General features: G+C 45.5%; 4 protein-coding genes across 5 annotated transcripts; all 4 read left to right on the forward strand.

The window, feature by feature from the left end:
* Positions 1 to 421: 421 nt before the first annotated feature.
* LOC307244406 (uncharacterized protein) lies at positions 422 to 1,240 on the forward strand (the record flags this gene model as incomplete). The annotated part of the gene is given in 3 exon segments (XM_080019554.1): positions 422 to 442; positions 524 to 694; positions 1,016 to 1,240. Coding segments are annotated over 3 exon segments (417 nt in total).
* A 902-nt stretch (positions 1,241 to 2,142) lies between these two features.
* Positions 2,143 to 4,294, forward strand: kbtbd7 (kelch repeat and BTB (POZ) domain containing 7). Its single transcript, XM_080019615.1, has one exon. It carries the CDS (start codon positions 2,394 to 2,396, stop codon positions 4,263 to 4,265), a length of 1,872 nt encoding a protein of 623 aa, XP_079875741.1. The 5' UTR covers positions 2,143 to 2,393; the 3' UTR covers positions 4,266 to 4,294.
* Positions 4,295 to 5,994: 1,700 nt separating this feature from the next.
* On the forward strand, positions 5,995 to 9,524 carry LOC307244456 (ras-related protein Rab-33B; the record flags this gene model as incomplete). Its single annotated transcript, XM_080019625.1, has 2 exons — positions 5,995 to 6,252; positions 8,050 to 9,524. 2 exons carry the CDS (start codon positions 5,995 to 5,997, stop codon positions 8,491 to 8,493), a joined length of 702 nt encoding a protein of 233 aa, XP_079875751.1. The 3' UTR covers positions 8,494 to 9,524.
* Positions 9,525 to 11,369: 1,845 nt separating this feature from the next.
* Positions 11,370 to 17,852, forward strand: katnal1 (katanin p60 subunit A-like 1; the record flags this gene model as incomplete). 2 transcript variants are annotated; one of them, XM_080019586.1, is made up of 10 exons in its annotated part: positions 11,370 to 11,531; positions 11,624 to 11,784; positions 12,159 to 12,330; positions 12,431 to 12,552; positions 12,688 to 12,793; positions 14,689 to 14,847; positions 15,002 to 15,128; positions 15,761 to 15,895; positions 16,192 to 16,318; positions 17,654 to 17,852. In XM_080019586.1, 10 exons carry the CDS (start codon positions 11,370 to 11,372, stop codon positions 17,850 to 17,852), a joined length of 1,470 nt encoding a protein of 489 aa, XP_079875712.1. The 2 variants fall into 2 exon arrangements, with proteins under 2 accessions (XP_079875712.1, XP_079875713.1); XM_080019587.1 differs by having other exon boundaries at positions 12,159 to 12,327.
* Between the last annotated feature and the right edge of the window lie 397 nt (positions 17,853 to 18,249).

The following is an 18,249-nucleotide window of genomic DNA, read 5'->3' on the forward strand; positions in this document are numbered from 1 at the left end:
TTTTTAAACTCAATAAAAAAAGAGCTTTTTAAAAATACTACCTTGTGTGGAATTTGATTATTAAATGAGAGATTTGTGTCACGCTGCAGTGTGCGTGCGTGCGTGCGTGCGTGCGTGCGTGCGTGTGTGTGGGTGCTCTGCTAATGATTATCTCCAAAAGACTCAATTGAGTGATCATAGAAACGACTAAACTTTAAAAGGACTTCATGTTGGTGTCGAGTCGCCCAGGTAACACTGGGATCACACTCATTGTGTTACCTAAGGAAACACTTTGTGATTATAGGTAAGATATACTCTTAAAACTATTCAAATTTAACTGTAGATGCATGGATACATGGTCATGTATCAATAAATGTATAAATGTAATTTAAACATATTTTTGTCGTTACTTTAAGATGGGACCAGAGCTTGGACTTTGATAATGCCCAATAAAGCACAAGAGGTTTGTATGTAGCTTTTTCAATATAATTACCATACTTTTTCACATTAATTTAGAGTATTTCTACAATATATTTTTCTCTAGGATGCTGTAATTAACCTAAAGACCGTGCAGGAGATTTCCGCACAGCTTGCCTTCGGGTGGATAGTTCTGGCCGATGAACTTGGCTTTACCAGGGTTGAGATCAGACGTTTCCAAACCAAGTCCACGGAGAAAAGGGTCCAGGCCCGGATCATGCTGGAATGCTGGTACAGTTAGTGCACGCAACAGCTCCTAAAGTAATAGCAACAGCTCTATTTTTTAATATACCATAATATTTGTTTATTTTGATGAAGCAGTCGGGTGATGCACTGCCCTGGAACAACATCATGTGGTCCTCTTCCCCATCAAAATGCATGTATAATATGATATAATGTGACACCAATATAATATGGAGGCTCAATGTTTTATTTTGAACTTTCTATATGCGATCTTTAAACACTCTCACTTATTTCGGGCCAATCCTACTCCAACTCCCTTTCACCGCACCTTGTAATGGATCCTCTTGTGTTTGTCTTTGGCCACAGGTGCGAGAGGTCGCTGGACGAGCCTAATAAGACCAAGCTGCTGCGAGACGGCCTGGAGCGAGCCGGCCGGCGGGACCTGGCGGAGCGGCTGCGCTGCCTCCACTGGGGCTACCAGAAGCTGAGCCGGCGGGTGGAGCTGCCTTCCGCCTTCCCCTTCCTCATCACCGTCCACAAGACCGTTCACAACCGTGACGGCGTGAGCAGCATCAGTGACCCCAGTCGCAGATCCACCTAAGATAATGGCACGTACAAAGGGCATTTGTGCATTGTAGATTTATCACTGTGTATATTCAAAATACCATGTGTAACAGTTAATTTTGGACTTCACGGCAATGTGAAGAATTACTTCAATACTTTAATTGGCCCTTCTCGTCGCCATTAATTATGATTTTGTTTTGCATTAAAGATGAGTGATTTGAAATTTTCCAACTGACCTCCTGAATTTCTATGCTCCACGTGCCTCACTGGATGCACACGTATGAATGGAATACATGTATGAAAGGAATCGACCGCTCGCTCAATCAATCAATCGATCAAACTTTATTTCACCTCTAGAAGCCATTAAGACCCCCTTATTTACTATAGTGTCGTTCCAACAAAGATTTCAATACAATTAAATGCAAGTACACCCCTTTAAAAACGGAACAATTCGAATAAAATCGAATTGTAACAGTCCATACAATTGATCAAAATCAAGAACAAATAAAAACAAAGAAGAACATCGGAGATACTGTTGTTTAAAAAAAAAAGAAATGATGCCGCGCACATGTTTGGTACGCCGCAAAACTGCCCCCTCGAGGGACGAATCAACTATTTTGAATTGAGCTGGATTTGTCCAAACAAAATGAAGAAACGATACATAGGAACGGGAGGCGCGAAAGGGGGAATGCATATCATTGATATTACATTACATAAATGTATAAATAAATATAAATATGTGAATATAAATCAACGCAATTGATCGTCGATAGACCGGTTTAAACAACAACCCGCGCAACCGAACTAGGCTGACGTCACCGCGTCGCCGTTCGCTCGGCCAACCGGAGCCCGGGACGAGGCGGCCCCGCTCCCCAGCACGCTTGTGTGAGAGGCGGGTCTCGGCCGCCACTGTGGTTCAAACGCTCCCCGGCTGCAACCGCGGAGGCGTCAACGACATAAACCCCGAACGGACTGCGGGGAACGAGCGCTATCACAACTCTCGACGCGGGTGCATGACCCAGGGGTAAATATGGCGGCGCGGAAAGACGAAGCCGACTCGCGCGGACGTGAACCGTCTTCTTCTGTCCAAACCGTTTTCCGGGCGGTGTTTGTTTCCAGCTCGTAGACGGATGTGCACAATCTGCCGCTGAGCGTTTCGTTGCAGACAGCCGAGCGGGTCGTTCCCATCAATGGCTTCGGTACTGAGCTACTTCAGCGGCCCCGAGGAGCTGGAGGACGTCGATCACGCCCAGCACTTGCTGAAGGAGCTGAAGTCCCTGTACGACTCGCGGCTCCTGGCGGACGTCGCCATCGGGGTGGAATACGACGACCAGCCGCCCGATCGAACCTCCGATTCGGCCCGATGCGGGACCGAGAAACTTTTCCTCTGCAACCGCAACATCCTCGCCGCCGCCAGCCCTTACTTCAGAAGCATGTTCACCGGCGGCTTGAATGAAAGCATGCAGGATAAAGTGACCATCCGCGGGGTCGATCCCGAGTCCATGACCGTGATCATAGACTACTGTTACACCGGGAAGGTGACAGTGACGGAAGGCAACGTGCAGAGGGTCTACGCCGCTGCCAACATGTTGCAGCTGGAGTACATCAGGCTGGCCTGCTCCAGTTTCATGACCAGGAGGCTGGACTTCTCCAATTGTGTCGGACTCCTCAAATTCGCGGACACCTATGGAAACCCGGAATTGAAGGGGAAAGCTCAGGCGTTTATAGCCAGGAACTTCAGTCAGCTCTGCAACACCAAGGAGCTTTGCGAGCTGGACCTGGTTCAGCTGAAGGAGATCCTGTCTCTGGACACGCTGGACGTGGACTGTGAAACCAAGGTGTGCTCGGCCGCGCTGCAGTGGATCGAGGCCAACGTGCCGCTGGAAACCGAGGATGCCTTGCAGGTGCTCAGGTGTGTCCGGTGGAACCTCTTCGCCGAGAAGGATAAGGCCTACCTCGACGGCCTCATGGCTAGGCCCATTATTGAGAAATACCTGGCATACTTTCTCAACCAGTCGGCCGGCGAAACTCTGGAAATATGTGTGAAAGAGGACATACCGAAACACAGGATAGGCGTGAGCGCGAAAGAAATGATCCTCTTCTTCGGCCTGCCGAACGTCAACATAATGTGCTGCGACCCGTACTCGGAGGACCTCTACTTCGTGTCCCCTCCTCTGGTGGACCTCAGTAGTCAGGATTTCAAACGCTCCACCATGGAGTCCCTGATTGCTTGTGCCACCCCTGAAAACAACCTCTACCTGGCCTCCCACCTCTCGAAGCACTTCTGGCTCTACAACCCGGTGCTGAACAGCTGGCAGGAGTTGGCAGAGAGACCACTGGGCAGGATGCACTCCGGGATGGGTTACCTCAATGGCCACGTGTACATCCTGGGAGGAAGGAGCCCCACGACGGATGATCGGCTGAAGGAGGTAGAGTGCTACAGCATCCAGAGGAACCAGTGGACGTTTGTGGCTCCGCTGCCCCACTCCCTGGGCAAGATGCAGGTCGTGGCCTTGAACGACCACCTCTACGTGGTAAACAAGAGGCGAATGCTTTGCTACGACCCCAAGCGGAACCGCTGGCGCCACTGCGGGTCGTTGAGACGAGACAAGCTCTACAAGGCCTGTGTGTTCCAGGACCAGATCGTCTGCGTTTGCGACATCCCCGTGGTGAAGGCCTACAGCCCGACCAGGGGGGAGTGGAAGAGGTTGGGAGACATTCCCATCGACACTCGTGCTCTGAACTACCAGGTGCTCCAACACAACGGCAAGCTCCTCCTCCTCACGCAGACCTTACTTCAGCACAACAAGTACAGGGTCCTCATCCATGAATACGACTTGGCTCGGGACAACTGGAAAAATGTCATGGCGGTCTACGTGTCCACTCTGGGCCCCGTGTGTGTTTCAACACGCGTGTACCCGACATGCTTGGGCTCCGCCCATAGCTTCTCCACGGAGGAGGACGATGACAGCGGCTCCAGCGCAGACTGGGACTTCGACGGCTTGACAGACGCAGATTCAGACTCCGGAAGCTCCAGTTCATTCTCAGACGAGAATTGGTAGTGAACACTGTCATTGTCACTGTGTCAAAGGAGTTGTTAATGTATTTGTGTTTTATTTTTCTCTGTGTATCCCAGGGGTTTTTGCAATGCTTGACACAGTTCAGTATTTTATTTCCAAAAGAAATTGAAGTTGTTACAGAAGTCCTCCTTAATTAAGGAATTTACTAAATGATAACAGTTGACTTGCAACTATATCTTACCAATGGCCATTCAAATACAGCTTAAATATATTAGAACTTTAAATATAGAAAGTTTTATACATTACTCCAGACAAGTACATCCACCATTTGCTGCATCCATTTTATTGTTGAGTAGCAAATTGCAAAAATCATAGATGTGTTGTTTTGTTTGAATTCTACCATCCACCACAAACATGACGGATAAACAGTATAAGGCGTGAACCTATACTGTTTATCTCTTTATGTTTGTACTAAGGTGTCACGCTGAGCTTGTGTTGTGAAACCTACTGAATGAAATGTAAAAGCTAATGTACTGTACGGTTACTCAGGTTAGGCTTCAGCTGGGGCCTATGCCGTTGCAAAGTCGATTTTCATTGAGGTGTGTGTGTGTGTGTGTGCGTGTGCGTGTGCGCACGCGCTTATCTGGATGTGTTCCACTTTTCATGTTCTCCATTCATTTTTAGCTGAGCTATTGCAATACATTTGAAAAACAAAACAGGGTTTGAGAATGGAATCAATGTTGCTTAATGAATCTATTTTGGTGGGATGCATATTAAACAGTTGAAATAAATAAAAGCTTTGCAAAGCCATTTCTGTACAACTCTCCTACTCCACAACCCTTTAACCTTGTGTGTGTGCGTGTGTGTTTGATCCAATATAGTCAAAGTGGTAAAAGTGAGAACATTTATTTGGGTTTGTGAAGCAGACAAGAAGTGTTTGAGGACACTACTGGAGGAGCTCTATTTATAATAATAATAATAATATTAAAATAAAATACAAAGCCATAACAGCTTTTGCATCAGGGGTCTCAAACCCAAATCACCTGGGGCCCACTGGCCACATTGTCTTCTGAGGTGGCCAGGTTGAACATCAAGGGAAAAACAACAAACTGTTATATTATTGTTTTTGTTTTTTGGGTTTTTTTACACCTCAAATGAGTGAATTACTTAAACATGTCTGTTCAAAATGATTAAGTCTGTAATCATACAATAAATTGTCATATTCTATTTGATTCTGTTTTATATGCGGAAAATATTAGGTACAATTGTGTGGCTTAATAGAGCATTGTGATTTTAAAAATGTGCAGGGCAGATTCAGCAATATATTATAAACCTGTAGCACGCTGCATTAAACTGTGCCCCCCCCCCCCCCCCCCTGGCCTGTGGTTTGAGACCCCCTGTTTGTTTTTTTTAGTTGTTTTTGTTTTTACATCAAGCACAGTTTATTCGAGGTCTGGCCGGCGTCCTCAGCCTCTCCCTCCAGCTTGACAGTTTTAACTGCATTGATGTTTTGTACAAGAGTAAAATAAACACGCTTATGTCCAATGGAAGAATGCCTCATGTGTTTTGTTTGGGTTTTTTTTTAATGAACATGAAGGAGCGTGCAGGGACATCTACTGGTCCGCCGTTGCGCCGCAACCGGACCGGGCTCTCGCAGAACTCTGTCCGCTCGCGATACCACCGCGGCGAGGCGCAAGTCCTCGGGGCTTGTGCTCCCGAGCTCTCGCGATATCACAGCCGCCTAGCAGCGTCTCGGTGGCGAGGATGAGCGATGGCAATTGAAAACAAACCCGAGGGCGATTTCCACACCGTGTTCAGCCTGCACGACCCCCTGGAGCTGTCGTCACACGCGGAGCACGACGCCGCCCAGGCGCGGATGTTCAAGATCATCGTGATCGGGGACTCCAACGTGGGGAAGACGTGTCTGACGTACAGGTTCTGCGGGGGGACTTTCCTGCACAGCCCGGAGGCGACGATCGGGGTGGACTTCAGGGAGAAGAGCCTGGAGCTGGACGGGGAGCGGATCAAGGTGAGGGGTCCCATCGAAGACGACACCTACTTGATCCGTGCGCTATAACAAGGCTCTAGATCAGTCTTTACAAAGAGGAGGCCTTAATGGTCATCGGTTTGGTGTTTCAATTTATGAGGTGTTTATTTTGACGTAAACACTTTGTCCGATTTGATTTAACCGTACATACATTTTTTGTCTGTTTCTGAAACCCTAAACCCTGAACCTAATACGTACCTCCATAGTGGCTGCTACGCCTGCTACCCTTTTCTAGATGAACCCAACTCACTTTATACTTAGCTGGAAATCCCTGTCCTGCCCTAAGAAAAGTGTTATAATAACAGTTCATAGAACCATCTACTTCATAAGCTGCTCTTTCCCTACCTGATACATATATCATTACCAATATTATTATTATATTATTATATAATATCATTTTCATATAATCTCCGGGTGCGTCGCAGAGATATTTCACTGCATATATGTATGAACGTGTATATATGTATGTGGCAAACCTCTTGAATCTTGAATCAATATTACTTCCTAATACCTCTGCCCTGAACCAAATATATCTTATTTACCCTTATACTTAGATACAATACTTTATTGGATGAGAGAGGCATCTAATATTTAATTAAAATGATCCATAAAAGGTAAAAAGTATTCAATTTAACTCCTATGTACCTGCATACAACCCCTCTGTGCCATTAAAAGAAAGACAGAGGTATGAAGTCAGTATGTCTGTAATCAGTATGATATGGAGGTATATCAGAATGATTTGGAGGTATATCAATATGATATGGAGGTATATCAGAATGATTTTGAGGTATATCAATATGATATGGAGGTATAGCAGTATAATATGGAGGTATGTCAGTAGGACATGGAGGTATATCATTATGATATGAAGGTATATCAGTATAATATGGAGGTATATCAGTATGATAGGAGGTATATCAGTATAATATGGAGGTATATCAGTATGATAGGAGGTATATCAGTATAATATGGAGGTATATCAGTATAATATGGAGGTATATCAGTATGATAGGAGGTATATCAGTATAATATGGAGGTATATCAGTATGATAGGAGGTATATGGGTATGATATGGAGGTATATCAGGATGATAGGGAAGTATATCAGTATTTTAGGGAGGTAAATCGGTATAATATGTAGATATATGGGTATTATATGGAAGTATACTGTATCAGAATGATATGGAGGTATATCAGTATAATATGCAGGTATATGGGTATGATATGGAGGTATATCAGGATGATAGGGAGGTATATCAGTATGTTAGGGAGGTATATCAGTATAATATGTAGATATATGGGTATTATATGGAAGTATACTGTATCAGTATGATATGAAGGTATATCAGTATAATATGGAGGTATATGGGTATTATAGGTAGGTATATCAGTATGTTAGGGAGGTATATCAGTACGTTATGGAGGTATATCAGTATGGGTTCTGTAATGTTTTTCATATCACACAATCAAAAAAATCATATCTATGCTAAGTATCAGTCATATTAAGGTATTTGTTTGATTTGTCAAGAGTTTTTCTCATCACATTAAAAGGTGGAAGAAATATAAGTAGAGTGGATGCAATGTAGTGTCCGCAATACATTAGGCATTGTACAAAGTTGAATACTAGGCCCTAATGTTTTTATTTATGCAGAAATAACTTGAAGAGATTTTAGTATAACTAAATTACATTATGTTTTCAAAACACTATGTATAGTTATTACTGATATCACTAAGTTGTTACGTACAGACCATATTAATTAAATGGTCACTGGTGTGTCAGCTGCAGATATGGGACACGGCGGGCCAGGAGCGCTTCAGGAAGAGCATGGTGGAGCACTACTACCGCAGCGTCCACGCCGTTATCTTCGTCTACGACGTGACCAGCCTGGACTCCTTCCAGAGCCTCCCCGAGTGGATCAGTGAGTGCGGCCGACACTCCGTGGGCCCCATGGTGCCCCACATCCTGGTGGGCAACAAGTGCGACCTCAGGGACCACCGGGAGGTGCCGGCGTCGCTGGCCCAGCGTCTTGCCGACAGCTACAACTTCCCGCTCTTTGAGACCTCAGCCAAGGACCCGGCGGAGAAGGAGCACGTGGATGCCATCTTCCTGACATTGGCCTACAGGCTGAAGAACCACAAACCCCTGAGACTGAAACAGCCGAGCGAGAGCAGCCTGGGGCGTCTTTCCAATCCGAGGGAAGCGGCCTCAGCTTGTCAATGCTGAGGTCCCCTCTGTTCTGAAGGACTCATGATGCCCTCAAAGATATCATTACGGACTGAATAATATGCAGGTGCTGGCTGTAATGTGTATGTTTGGTCATCTTCCTGTTCTGTTCTAGGTTTTTGTTTTTTACTTATTTAATTGACAGCACTATGACTGCACATTACAATGCCTTTTGGGAGATCATTCCAATTTGTCCGTATGCTGCTTGGAAAAGATGTGAATGCTCTTGTCTTGGTTGAGAATAAGGTCTTGTCAGCATTGGTTGGTAACCGTACGAGAGACACGAATCATTAACTGGCTCTGAGATAAGAAAATGTTAATATTAACTGACGAGATATCATCAACAACCCTCCACTCCTTTTGCTCCATCAATATTGTAGGAGCATATTTAGAATCCTTGACCAGAATTTCAGAATAACATATTTTTTGCACAGGTCTCACAGATTGACGGCAGTTGTACAAACTAAAACTGCATTTACGACCAACCTAGCAAGTTAAATATTCACCTTATAAACACTTGTTTGTGGGAAAACATTTGTAAGAAAGCTTTACTTTGTAACTGAGTTTGAAGGGGTATGTAGTCATGAGAAGATATTCTGGGGGAGCTGGGAAAATCACCCACATTCTGATGTTACATGCATCGCAGTATCACAAGTTTGCGTTGTATTAAATAGTGATGCAAAGAAATGCATGTGAATAGGACCAAGGAAGCTGTTGCTGTTTATTGCAGCTCAAACTGTGCATATCATTTCTAAACAACACTGCATTGCTGAATGAACTGTAAAAGAAAACCATCAACCATCTAGCTGCATTACAGTGGGTCTGTGCACATGTTGAATATTTATAGTGAAATGTACTATATTTACTGGGGGGGGGCAACAACAAAGTCAGTGCTATGTGACTCACATCTGTATGAAATCACAAAGTACCAATCTCACCCATTTGGCACACTTAAATTGGAGAGAACTCAAGCCACTTTAATTTGGGGGTAAAACTTGGTTCACCAATCACCACATAAATTCACAAATGTCTTCAGATGAGTTGAGACTTAATCAAGGCAGTCACAGGGAATTCCCTCGCGTCGTTGCCCCATAACTGTGCCGCATGTTTATCCAAATGCAACTTCTCATTGTATTGATTCATGTTAAAGCCAAAGATAAAAAAATAAATAAAGATTAGTTTAGTGGTCAGAAGAATTACTCGGGCTACAAATGCAGACTTTTTGTTCAAAAATCAGACGGGACTGGTGTACATTGTGGTGTCATTTAAATTATGTATTTGAGGTTCTGAACGATTTAGCTGTTTCGTCCAATGGAGCGAGGAATTACCACGACTATAGGGAGCTCTGCGGAGGAAGGCGACGCTGGTGTTTCCGGGCCTGGAGAGGAGCGTGAACTTTCGCAATTCGGGGAGATGTACTTTAATCCCACTTGCAAACCGGTCCCTGAACGCATCGCGTCGAAAGGAACCGTTACTCTGCGTTCCCCTGACATTAGAACTGCGTGAACTCCGTGCCGCCCATTTGGTCCGAAAGTCAAACGGAATGGCCGTTCAAGCCGGAATTTTTCGTGCGGAGTAGATCACCCGAGTCCCAAGTTTGTCGAGATAACAGACCTGACGCGATAAGTAGCTCGACCTGGGCGGCATACACCGTTGAGTTGCGTGGGCAGTCATTTGTAAAGGCGCCTCAATTCAATCAAATAAACCCGACGGCGTCTGCGCTATGTTAACACACCGTCTTGTAGCGTGTAGAATCCCCAGAACTGGACCAAACAAACACACGTTCGCCGCGGGCGTCCGCGTTTTCCCCGAACGAAGTCCAACGGAACGCGTTCAGCTCGGGAGCACCGATTCGAAATAACCGACTTCCGAGGGTCGCCGGAACGCAGCATGGCGTCATTCCCATCACGGCGTCTCTCCGCGGCCATGGTAACACCGTGAGCGGAGCGACACAAAACACAGCGTGCCGAGCGTCGGTAAGTGGACTCTTTGCCTTCACGTCGCTAAATATTTCTCGTTTCAATGAATGTGGGTGTTTGGTCGCAGTTCACCGAGAGCATGTGGCGTGGACCGGTGGGATCAGGGCGAACGTTCTCGCTGATCCGCGCGATGTGTTTGTATGTGGGCCTAGCGAGCTAAAGATAACGGCGCAGGGTGCAGGGTCGCTTCCGTCCGACGGGCGCAACGGTTGGAATCCGTCTGTATTCTGATGTCATTTCATGTCGCTGGCGACGACTTTTCCATTCACATTTCGACGCGTAATTCTTCCTTTCTTTTCTTTCGACGTGCATTTTTCTCTGTGTGCTTCTTTTGCTATCTATTTTTACTATATAAGTATTGTATTTGCCGCTTATTTTTTGGTTTCTATTTTAGTTCTTTAGTTATTGTTTTGCGATCTATTTTTGCTATATATTTATTGCGTGTGGTATTTATTTTTGCGCTATATTTTTGCTCTTTATTTAATGTTTTTCTCTCTCTCTCTCTCTATCTCTATCTCTATCTCTATCTCTCTCTCTCTCTCTCTATATATATATATATATATATATATATATATATATATTTAGCTATGTATCTATTGTTCATGCTATATTTGTTGCTCATATTTTTTGCTATTGTATATATTTTTCTGATCTGGTTTATACAATTTTAATATTGATATAAACAGGTACTCCTCACTTAACGACCGGGGCAACTCCAAAGGCTGGGCAAAAAGATAACAATAATTTAAATGCATTTTTTTTGCCCAGCCTTTGGAGTTGCCCCTTTAATGGAGTTGCCCCATTTCACTGCACCGTACTTGTGTCAGTGTACATGAGACAAATAAAGAATATTGAATCTTGAATGTCGAATCTTCCACACACAGCTAGCTACTCAGCATGGATTTGGCAGAAATCTGTGACAACGCCAAGAAGGGACGTGAATATGCCTTGCTGGGGAACTATGACTCCTCCATGGTGTACTACCAGGGGGTCATTCAGCAGATCCACAAGTACTGTCAGGCCCTCAAGGACCCCGCCCTCAAAGTTAAATGGCAGCAGGTGAGAACAGCTAACAATTCCCTTTAAATCTTCTTGAGTGTCATTGCAGGTTTAACAAAAATAACCTCCTAAATGCCAATAACCCTCTTCAGGTGAGACAGGAGCTGACTGAGGAGTACGAGCAGGTGAAAGGCATTGTGGGAACCCTGGAGAGCTTCAAGTCCGATAAGCCTGTGGACTTTCCCACTTCACGGCCCGAAGAGAGGCCCCTAGATCCAGCGGTTTGGCCCCCGCCCACTCCTGCAGAACATAGGTGGGTTGTGTTTGGGAGTGCCAGTTGGTCTCTCCTCCATGGAAGGAAGGAATGTCACTATTCATATACATACACACATACTGTGTGTGTGTGTGTGTGTGTGTGTGTGTGTGTGTGTGTGTGTGTGTATGCACATATATTCAAGATTCAAGAGTTTGTTTGTCACATACATATAAATACGGTCATACGCAGTGAAATGTCATGACACCCGGTGATTATGCACAATAAGCTCTAAAAGCTCTAAAAATACTATAATGTGCGTAATCGACACAAGGCTCATTCTCATTGAAATCCCATCACATCTGAACTGATCGAATGGGGTTGGCAGTCAACGATCAACGATATTTTTGTGCGTCCGGGGCTTTCATGAACAGGAACCCCACGGCCGTGAAGCGTCCCAACGGGGTGAAGCAGCAGCAGCAGAAGAAGGATTCCCCCGGGCTACAGCACCGAGGGGTGGGGCCGGGGGGCCGCGGCCAGGCCAACCCAAAAACGGCGTGCGCAGGATCCAGGGATGGCCGGGGCTCCAAAGCCAGAGACGAAAAGGTCGGGTGATAACGGTCAATGGAGTCGGATGAATAGATCTACAGTATGTGACCAGTGTATAGGAAATAAACTCATGTATAGTCCCCGATTTCTTCCCCAGGCAAAGAAAGGTGAAGGAGCAGGGGACTTTGAGCTGAAGAAGTTTGACGGCACAGGATATGATAGTGACCTGGTGGACGCACTGGAGAGAGACATCGTGTCCCGCAACCCCAACATACACTGGTATGGTGGCCGGGACGCAGGAATACACTTTTTTAGACGCTCGCCCGGCCGTGCTTCCACTGCACTGCTCATTTTATGGTGTGTGTGCGCGTGCGCGTGTGCGTGTGCGTGTGCGTGTGTGTGTGTGTGTGTCAGGGATGACATTGCTGATCTGGAGGATGCTAAAAAGCTACTGAGGGAAGCGGTGGTGCTGCCCATGTGGATGCCTGACTTCTTCAAGGGTATCCGTCGCCCCTGGAAGGTACAAGCTCCCACACACAGTAATGTCGCTGTGCTTGCTCATACACTTATTGTGCACTTACTTAATTGCATCTGCGCAAAGGGCAGTGCTAATGGACTCAAAAAGCAAAGTGCGTGTGTGTGTGTGTGTGTGTGTGTGTGTGTGTGCGTGTGTGTGTGTGTGTGTGTGTGTGTGTGTGTGTGTGTGTGTGTGTGTGTGTGTGTTTGAAAAGACTAAGATTTAAAGAGTTGACTCGCTCATGTTTCACACTACTTGATGTTAATGTGACTTTTTCAGAAAGGCCAATGGTTCAGTATTGTTAGGAAATTAAGACGTCCTTATATTGCGATTTTGTCAATTTGATGATGAGCAACTAGGATTTCACATTTCTCATGATGTATTATATGTACAATGTTGTGAAAAAGTGTTTGCCCCCTTCCTGATTTCTTGTTTTTTTGCATGTTTGTCACACTTAAATGTTTCAGATCATCAAACAAATTTAAATATTAGAAAAAGATAACATAAGTAAACACAAAATGCAGTTTTTAAATGAAGGTGTTAATTATTGAGGGGAAAAAAAATCCAAACCTACATGGCCCTGTGTGGGGAAAAAGTGATTGCCCCACCCTCCTCCCCTGTTAAAACATAAATGAACTGTGGTTTATCACATCTTTGGAAAGCTGAGTTCAATTTCTCTAGCAACACCCAGGCCTGATCAAGAAATCACTTAAATAGGACCTGCCTGACAAAATGAAGTAGACCAAAAGATCCTCAAAAGCTAGACATAATGCTGCTATCCAAGGAAATTCAGGAACAAATCAGAAACAAAGCAGTTGAGACCTATCAGTCTGTAAAAGGCTATAAAGCCATTTCTAAAGCGTTGGGACTCCAGCGAACCACAGTGAGAGCCATTATCACGCAACATTTCAGAAAAGGGACATCATACCAACAGTAAAGTATGGTAGTGGTAGTGTGATGGTCTGGGGCTGTTTCGCTGCTTCAGATCCTGGAAGACTTGCTGTGGTAAATGGAACCATGAATTCCTGCTGTCTACCAAAAAATCCTGAAGGAGAATGTCCAGCCATCTGTTTGTGACCTCAAACTGAAGCGCACTCGGGTTCTGCAGCAGGACAATGATCCAGAACACACCAGCAAGGCCACCTCTGAATGGCTTAGGGAAAACAAAATGAAGACTTTTGAGTGGCCTAGGCAAAGCCCTGACCTGAATCCCATTGAGATGCTGTGGCATGACCTCAAAAAGGCTCAAACTCTCCAATGTGGCTGAATTACAACAATTCTGCAAAGATGAGTGGGCCATTCCTCCACAGCGCTGTAAAAGACTCATTGCCAGTTATCGCAAACGCTTGATTTCAGTTGTTGCTGCTAAGGGTGGCCCAACCAGTTATTAGGTTTAGGGTGCAATGACTTTTTCACACAGGGCCATGTAGGTTTTGAATTTTTTTCAACACCTTCATTTAAAAACGGCATTTTGTGTTTACTTGTTCTCTTTGTCTAATATTTGAATTTGTTTGATCTGAAACATTTAAGTGTGACAAACATGCAAAAAAATAAGAAATCAGGAAGGGGGCAAACACTTTTTCACACGTATGCAGCGTAAAAATGCGGCATAACCATCAGATTCTTATTCATAGAGCAAAGAGAAACCTGAGCAGCATCATTATTTTATATCTATTCTCAAAGGAGAGATATGCTTTGGTACCTTTTTTGCCTAACTCAGTTTGTTGTAGGAAAGCAGTCGTGTTGACAAGAGAAAAGACAAGACATAAACAACAGTTGAACAAAGATTTGTAGTCTCTCAGTCCTGTTATGCCGGGGCAGAGTAGGAAGTTTCAAGTGTATATTTATGAGGCTGCATGGATAGCACGAACATCTCTCTCTCTCTCTCTCTCTCTCAGGGTGTGCTGATGGTCGGCCCTCCAGGGACGGGGAAGACCATGTTGGCCAAGGCTGTGGCCACAGAGTGCGGCACCACTTTCTTCAACGTTTCCTCCTCCACGCTCACCTCCAAATACCGGGGAGAGTCGGAAAAGCTTGTCCGACTGCTCTTTGAGATGGTGTGTGTGTGTGTGTGTGTGTGTGTGTGTTTCTCATATACATTCCGAAAGGGAACAACCTCCCATTCTCGTAGCATGGATTCATAATTAGATGTCTAGGAACGAGCCGTCGAAATTCCAATATTGCGCCACGGTCATTCCACGTTCTCCTCAGGCTCGGTTTTATGCGCCGACGACCATCTTCATCGACGAGATAGACTCCATTTGTGGAAGAAGAGGAACGTCGGACGAGCATGAAGCCAGCCGCAGGGTCAAGTCCGAGCTCCTGGTTCAAATGGACGGTCAGTAGCGCAGAGGGTGTGTGTGTGTGTGTGTGTGTGTGTGTGTGTGTGTGTGTGTGTGTGTGTGTGTGTGTGTGTGTGTGTGTGTGTGTGTGTGTGTGTGTGTGTGTGTGTGTGTGTGTGTGTGTGTGTGTGTGTGTGTGTTTCGTCGTCTTGGTTTTAAACTGTGGGATTAGATATATTATTTTATCATACAACAACCTGGATGCTACACTGTAGCTGGCTGCGTTTTGAACCAGGAGAGGGCCACAGTGAGCTGGTTTGTCCAGCCCCCAATATCCCTCAATGTCATTGTTGCTTTGACACTGCTCGGCTTCCCCCATCATCCCTGCTCGTAACTCTCTGTTCACTTCCTGAACGTGTGCGTCATGACACCAAAAGGGCCAATGACTGAACTTTGGCCGAGTCTCACGCGGATTTATCACGTCAATGTCTTTGAGTCTGCGGGACCTTGAGATGGAGCCTTAAATCCTCCCAGTGTCTCCACATTCAGACACTAGTACTCCCCGTCACGCTTTAGACCCGAAGCGTGACAGGCGGTTCAAATCGTAAAAAGATGAAGAAATAAGTAAGGGGGAGGGGGGGGAATGTACTCAGGACGGCCGAACTGAACCGGTGTTGTTGTCGATCAGGTGTGGGCGGCGCCTTGGAGAACGACGACCCCTCCAAGATGGTGATGGTGCTGGCCGCCACCAACTTTCCCTGGGACATCGACGAGGCACTCCGCCGGCGCCTGGAGAAAAGGATCTACATCTCGCTGCCCACAGGTGGAGGAGGCGGGGAATTATTATTCCCATAGCCCTTGATTTGTAAACTGCTTTAGGCTCCAGCAGAACAACGCCAGACAGACAAGGGATTCGTGATTACTTCCGACTTGCCTTTGGGACGGTATCGTTTCCTTTTGTACCTCAGCCATCCAAGTTACTTAACCTGTCACTTTTCTGTGTGTGTGTGTGTGTGTGTGTGTGTGTGTGTGTGTGTGTGTGTGTGTGTGTGTGTGTGTGTGTGTGTGTGTGTGTGTGTGTGTGTGTGTGTGTGTGTGTGTGTGTGTGTGTCCGTCCAGCGGACGGCCGCGTGGAGCTGCTGAGAATCAACCTGCGGGAAGTGGAGGTGGCCGACGACGTGGACCTGGCTCTCATCGCCGACAAGATCGAGGGCTACTCAGGAGCCGACATCACCAATGTTTGCAGGTGCCTTTTTGAGTGCATGTTCAGGAATAGATTGGTGGTTAAAACCACCGCCGGTCTTGTTAGGAATGTGGGCATGAGTCACTCGTTGATATGCATTCAAAGTTCCAATATTAAAGTGCATGTCGCCCCTTCTGCGTTGGTGAGAGGAACCTTTTAGAGCTAACCAGTCCTGAGATCTGGGTTTATGAGTTTTTTTTCGTATTGAGCTCAGTTAAAGATGGTATGTGTCCAGGCAGTTTTAACATGATTTAATGTGTATGTATAACGGGATGCTTCAGTGATAAACTCCTTGTTCAAATAGTGAGTCTACAAGTTGTGGTGGTTTACTCCCAGATATAGTCGGACTGGCCATCGGCAGCACCGGGACAAATCCCGGTGGGCGAGTCGCTCTGTGCCTGAGCACTGAGCAGCCCATTATACAAGAACAAGAGCGAGAAAAATCAGCAAGATCCCCGGCCCACTTTGATTATGCACCAGCCCTTATAATCAAAGCAGCCGACGACGTGCTGCCTTCAAGCATCAGAAATATTACTTTTAAGATATATATAATTTATGGACCAGCATAGCCCTAGCACTAGTACAATTATATACAATCTGGGGTTTATTTAAATAATATTTTACTGTCTAGACCAGCAATACCCAGGCCAGGAGTAATGGTCTGTACCTTAGCAGCAGGCCAAAGAACTATACAGTACTTAATTGTTGTTCAATTATTATTATTTAGAGTTTGTTTGTTTAAATATTATTTATTGTTTATCTGCACTTCAAAAGTGACAATATGTACAGTCAGTACACCATGTTTGTAATTATTCACTGTTTATAGACCTGCTCTGAAGAGTTAAGTCCTTCAAGTTTCAAGGTTAAAGTGATCAAATTGGCAACAGCATTATCTGACTTGTTTCCTGTGTTGAAATACTTATACAGCCTATTCAAATATAGACATTCATGAAACACCGACTGCCTGAATCTATCATGGAATCCTCACAGTGGTAGCCTGCTGGCCACAAACCTTTCACTTGCTCTTAAAGTATCTCTGTTTTAGTTACAGTAGCCTAGAGTATCCATCCATTATGCTTATAAGTGGTGGTATCAAGGGCTGGTGTGTTTGTATGTGCGTCGATGGGGTGGGGGTGGTCAGTGTACACATCCCATAAGGCTGTGCGGTGCTAGAAAATTGCAAATAGCCTCCGAATAAAAGGTCCTTGAAACAGGTACATTGACTAAATGTTACAGGTCGCTAATCTGAGGCCTCCTATACAAACTGCACTCATTCACACTGTATCTTACCCAACTAATAAAAATTGTCCTGTCTCGTGTCCCCTCCCCCGCGCGCAGAGATGCATCGATGATGGCCATGCGGCGGCGTATCCAGGGCCTGACGCCCGAGGAGATCCGAGCCCTGTCCAAAGACGAGCTGCAGATGCCCGTCACCATGGAGGACTTCACCCTCACGGTCAAGAAAATCTCAAAGTCGGTCTCCGCCGCCGACCTGGAGAAGTACGAGGCCTGGATGGCGGAGTTCGGCTCTGTATAGACGCAGGGGGTGGACCAGGACTTTTATTTTTTTGGGATAAAAAAAAAAAGAAGAAGGTGTGGACTAATGAGAGTGGTGTGTTTATGTGAGATGTCATTCTAGGGAGTAGAACTTAATGCTGGTGCCTTTGGGGGAAAAAGTTCATTAATCCCGGTAGAGTCTGATAGGGCTTTGCAAGCGTCACTTTTCACATAAAAACCAAAGGATCCCCTGGTCTTAACAAGGGAAAACCACTTGAGGGAATAAAAATGGAAGACACCTTGAGAAGCGGCCACAAAGGGAGGGTTTTCCCCTGCCAGGATGTCCGGGCTGCAACGGATGCCGAGTAGGGAAACAATTAAAAAAAAAAAAAAAAAATCTCAAGTTATACGTTAGATAATACTGTTAAACTCAACAG

Source organism: Zeus faber, assembly GCF_960531495.2.
Source record: "Zeus faber genome assembly, chromosome: 18".
NCBI lineage: Eukaryota > Metazoa > Chordata > Actinopteri > Zeiformes > Zeidae > Zeus > Zeus faber.

Excerpts from the sequence above, each read along its gene's own strand:
- kbtbd7 (XM_080019615.1), top strand. The coding sequence starts at position 2,394 with ATGGCTTCGGTACTGAGCTACTTCAGCGGCCCCGAGGAGCTGGAGGAC.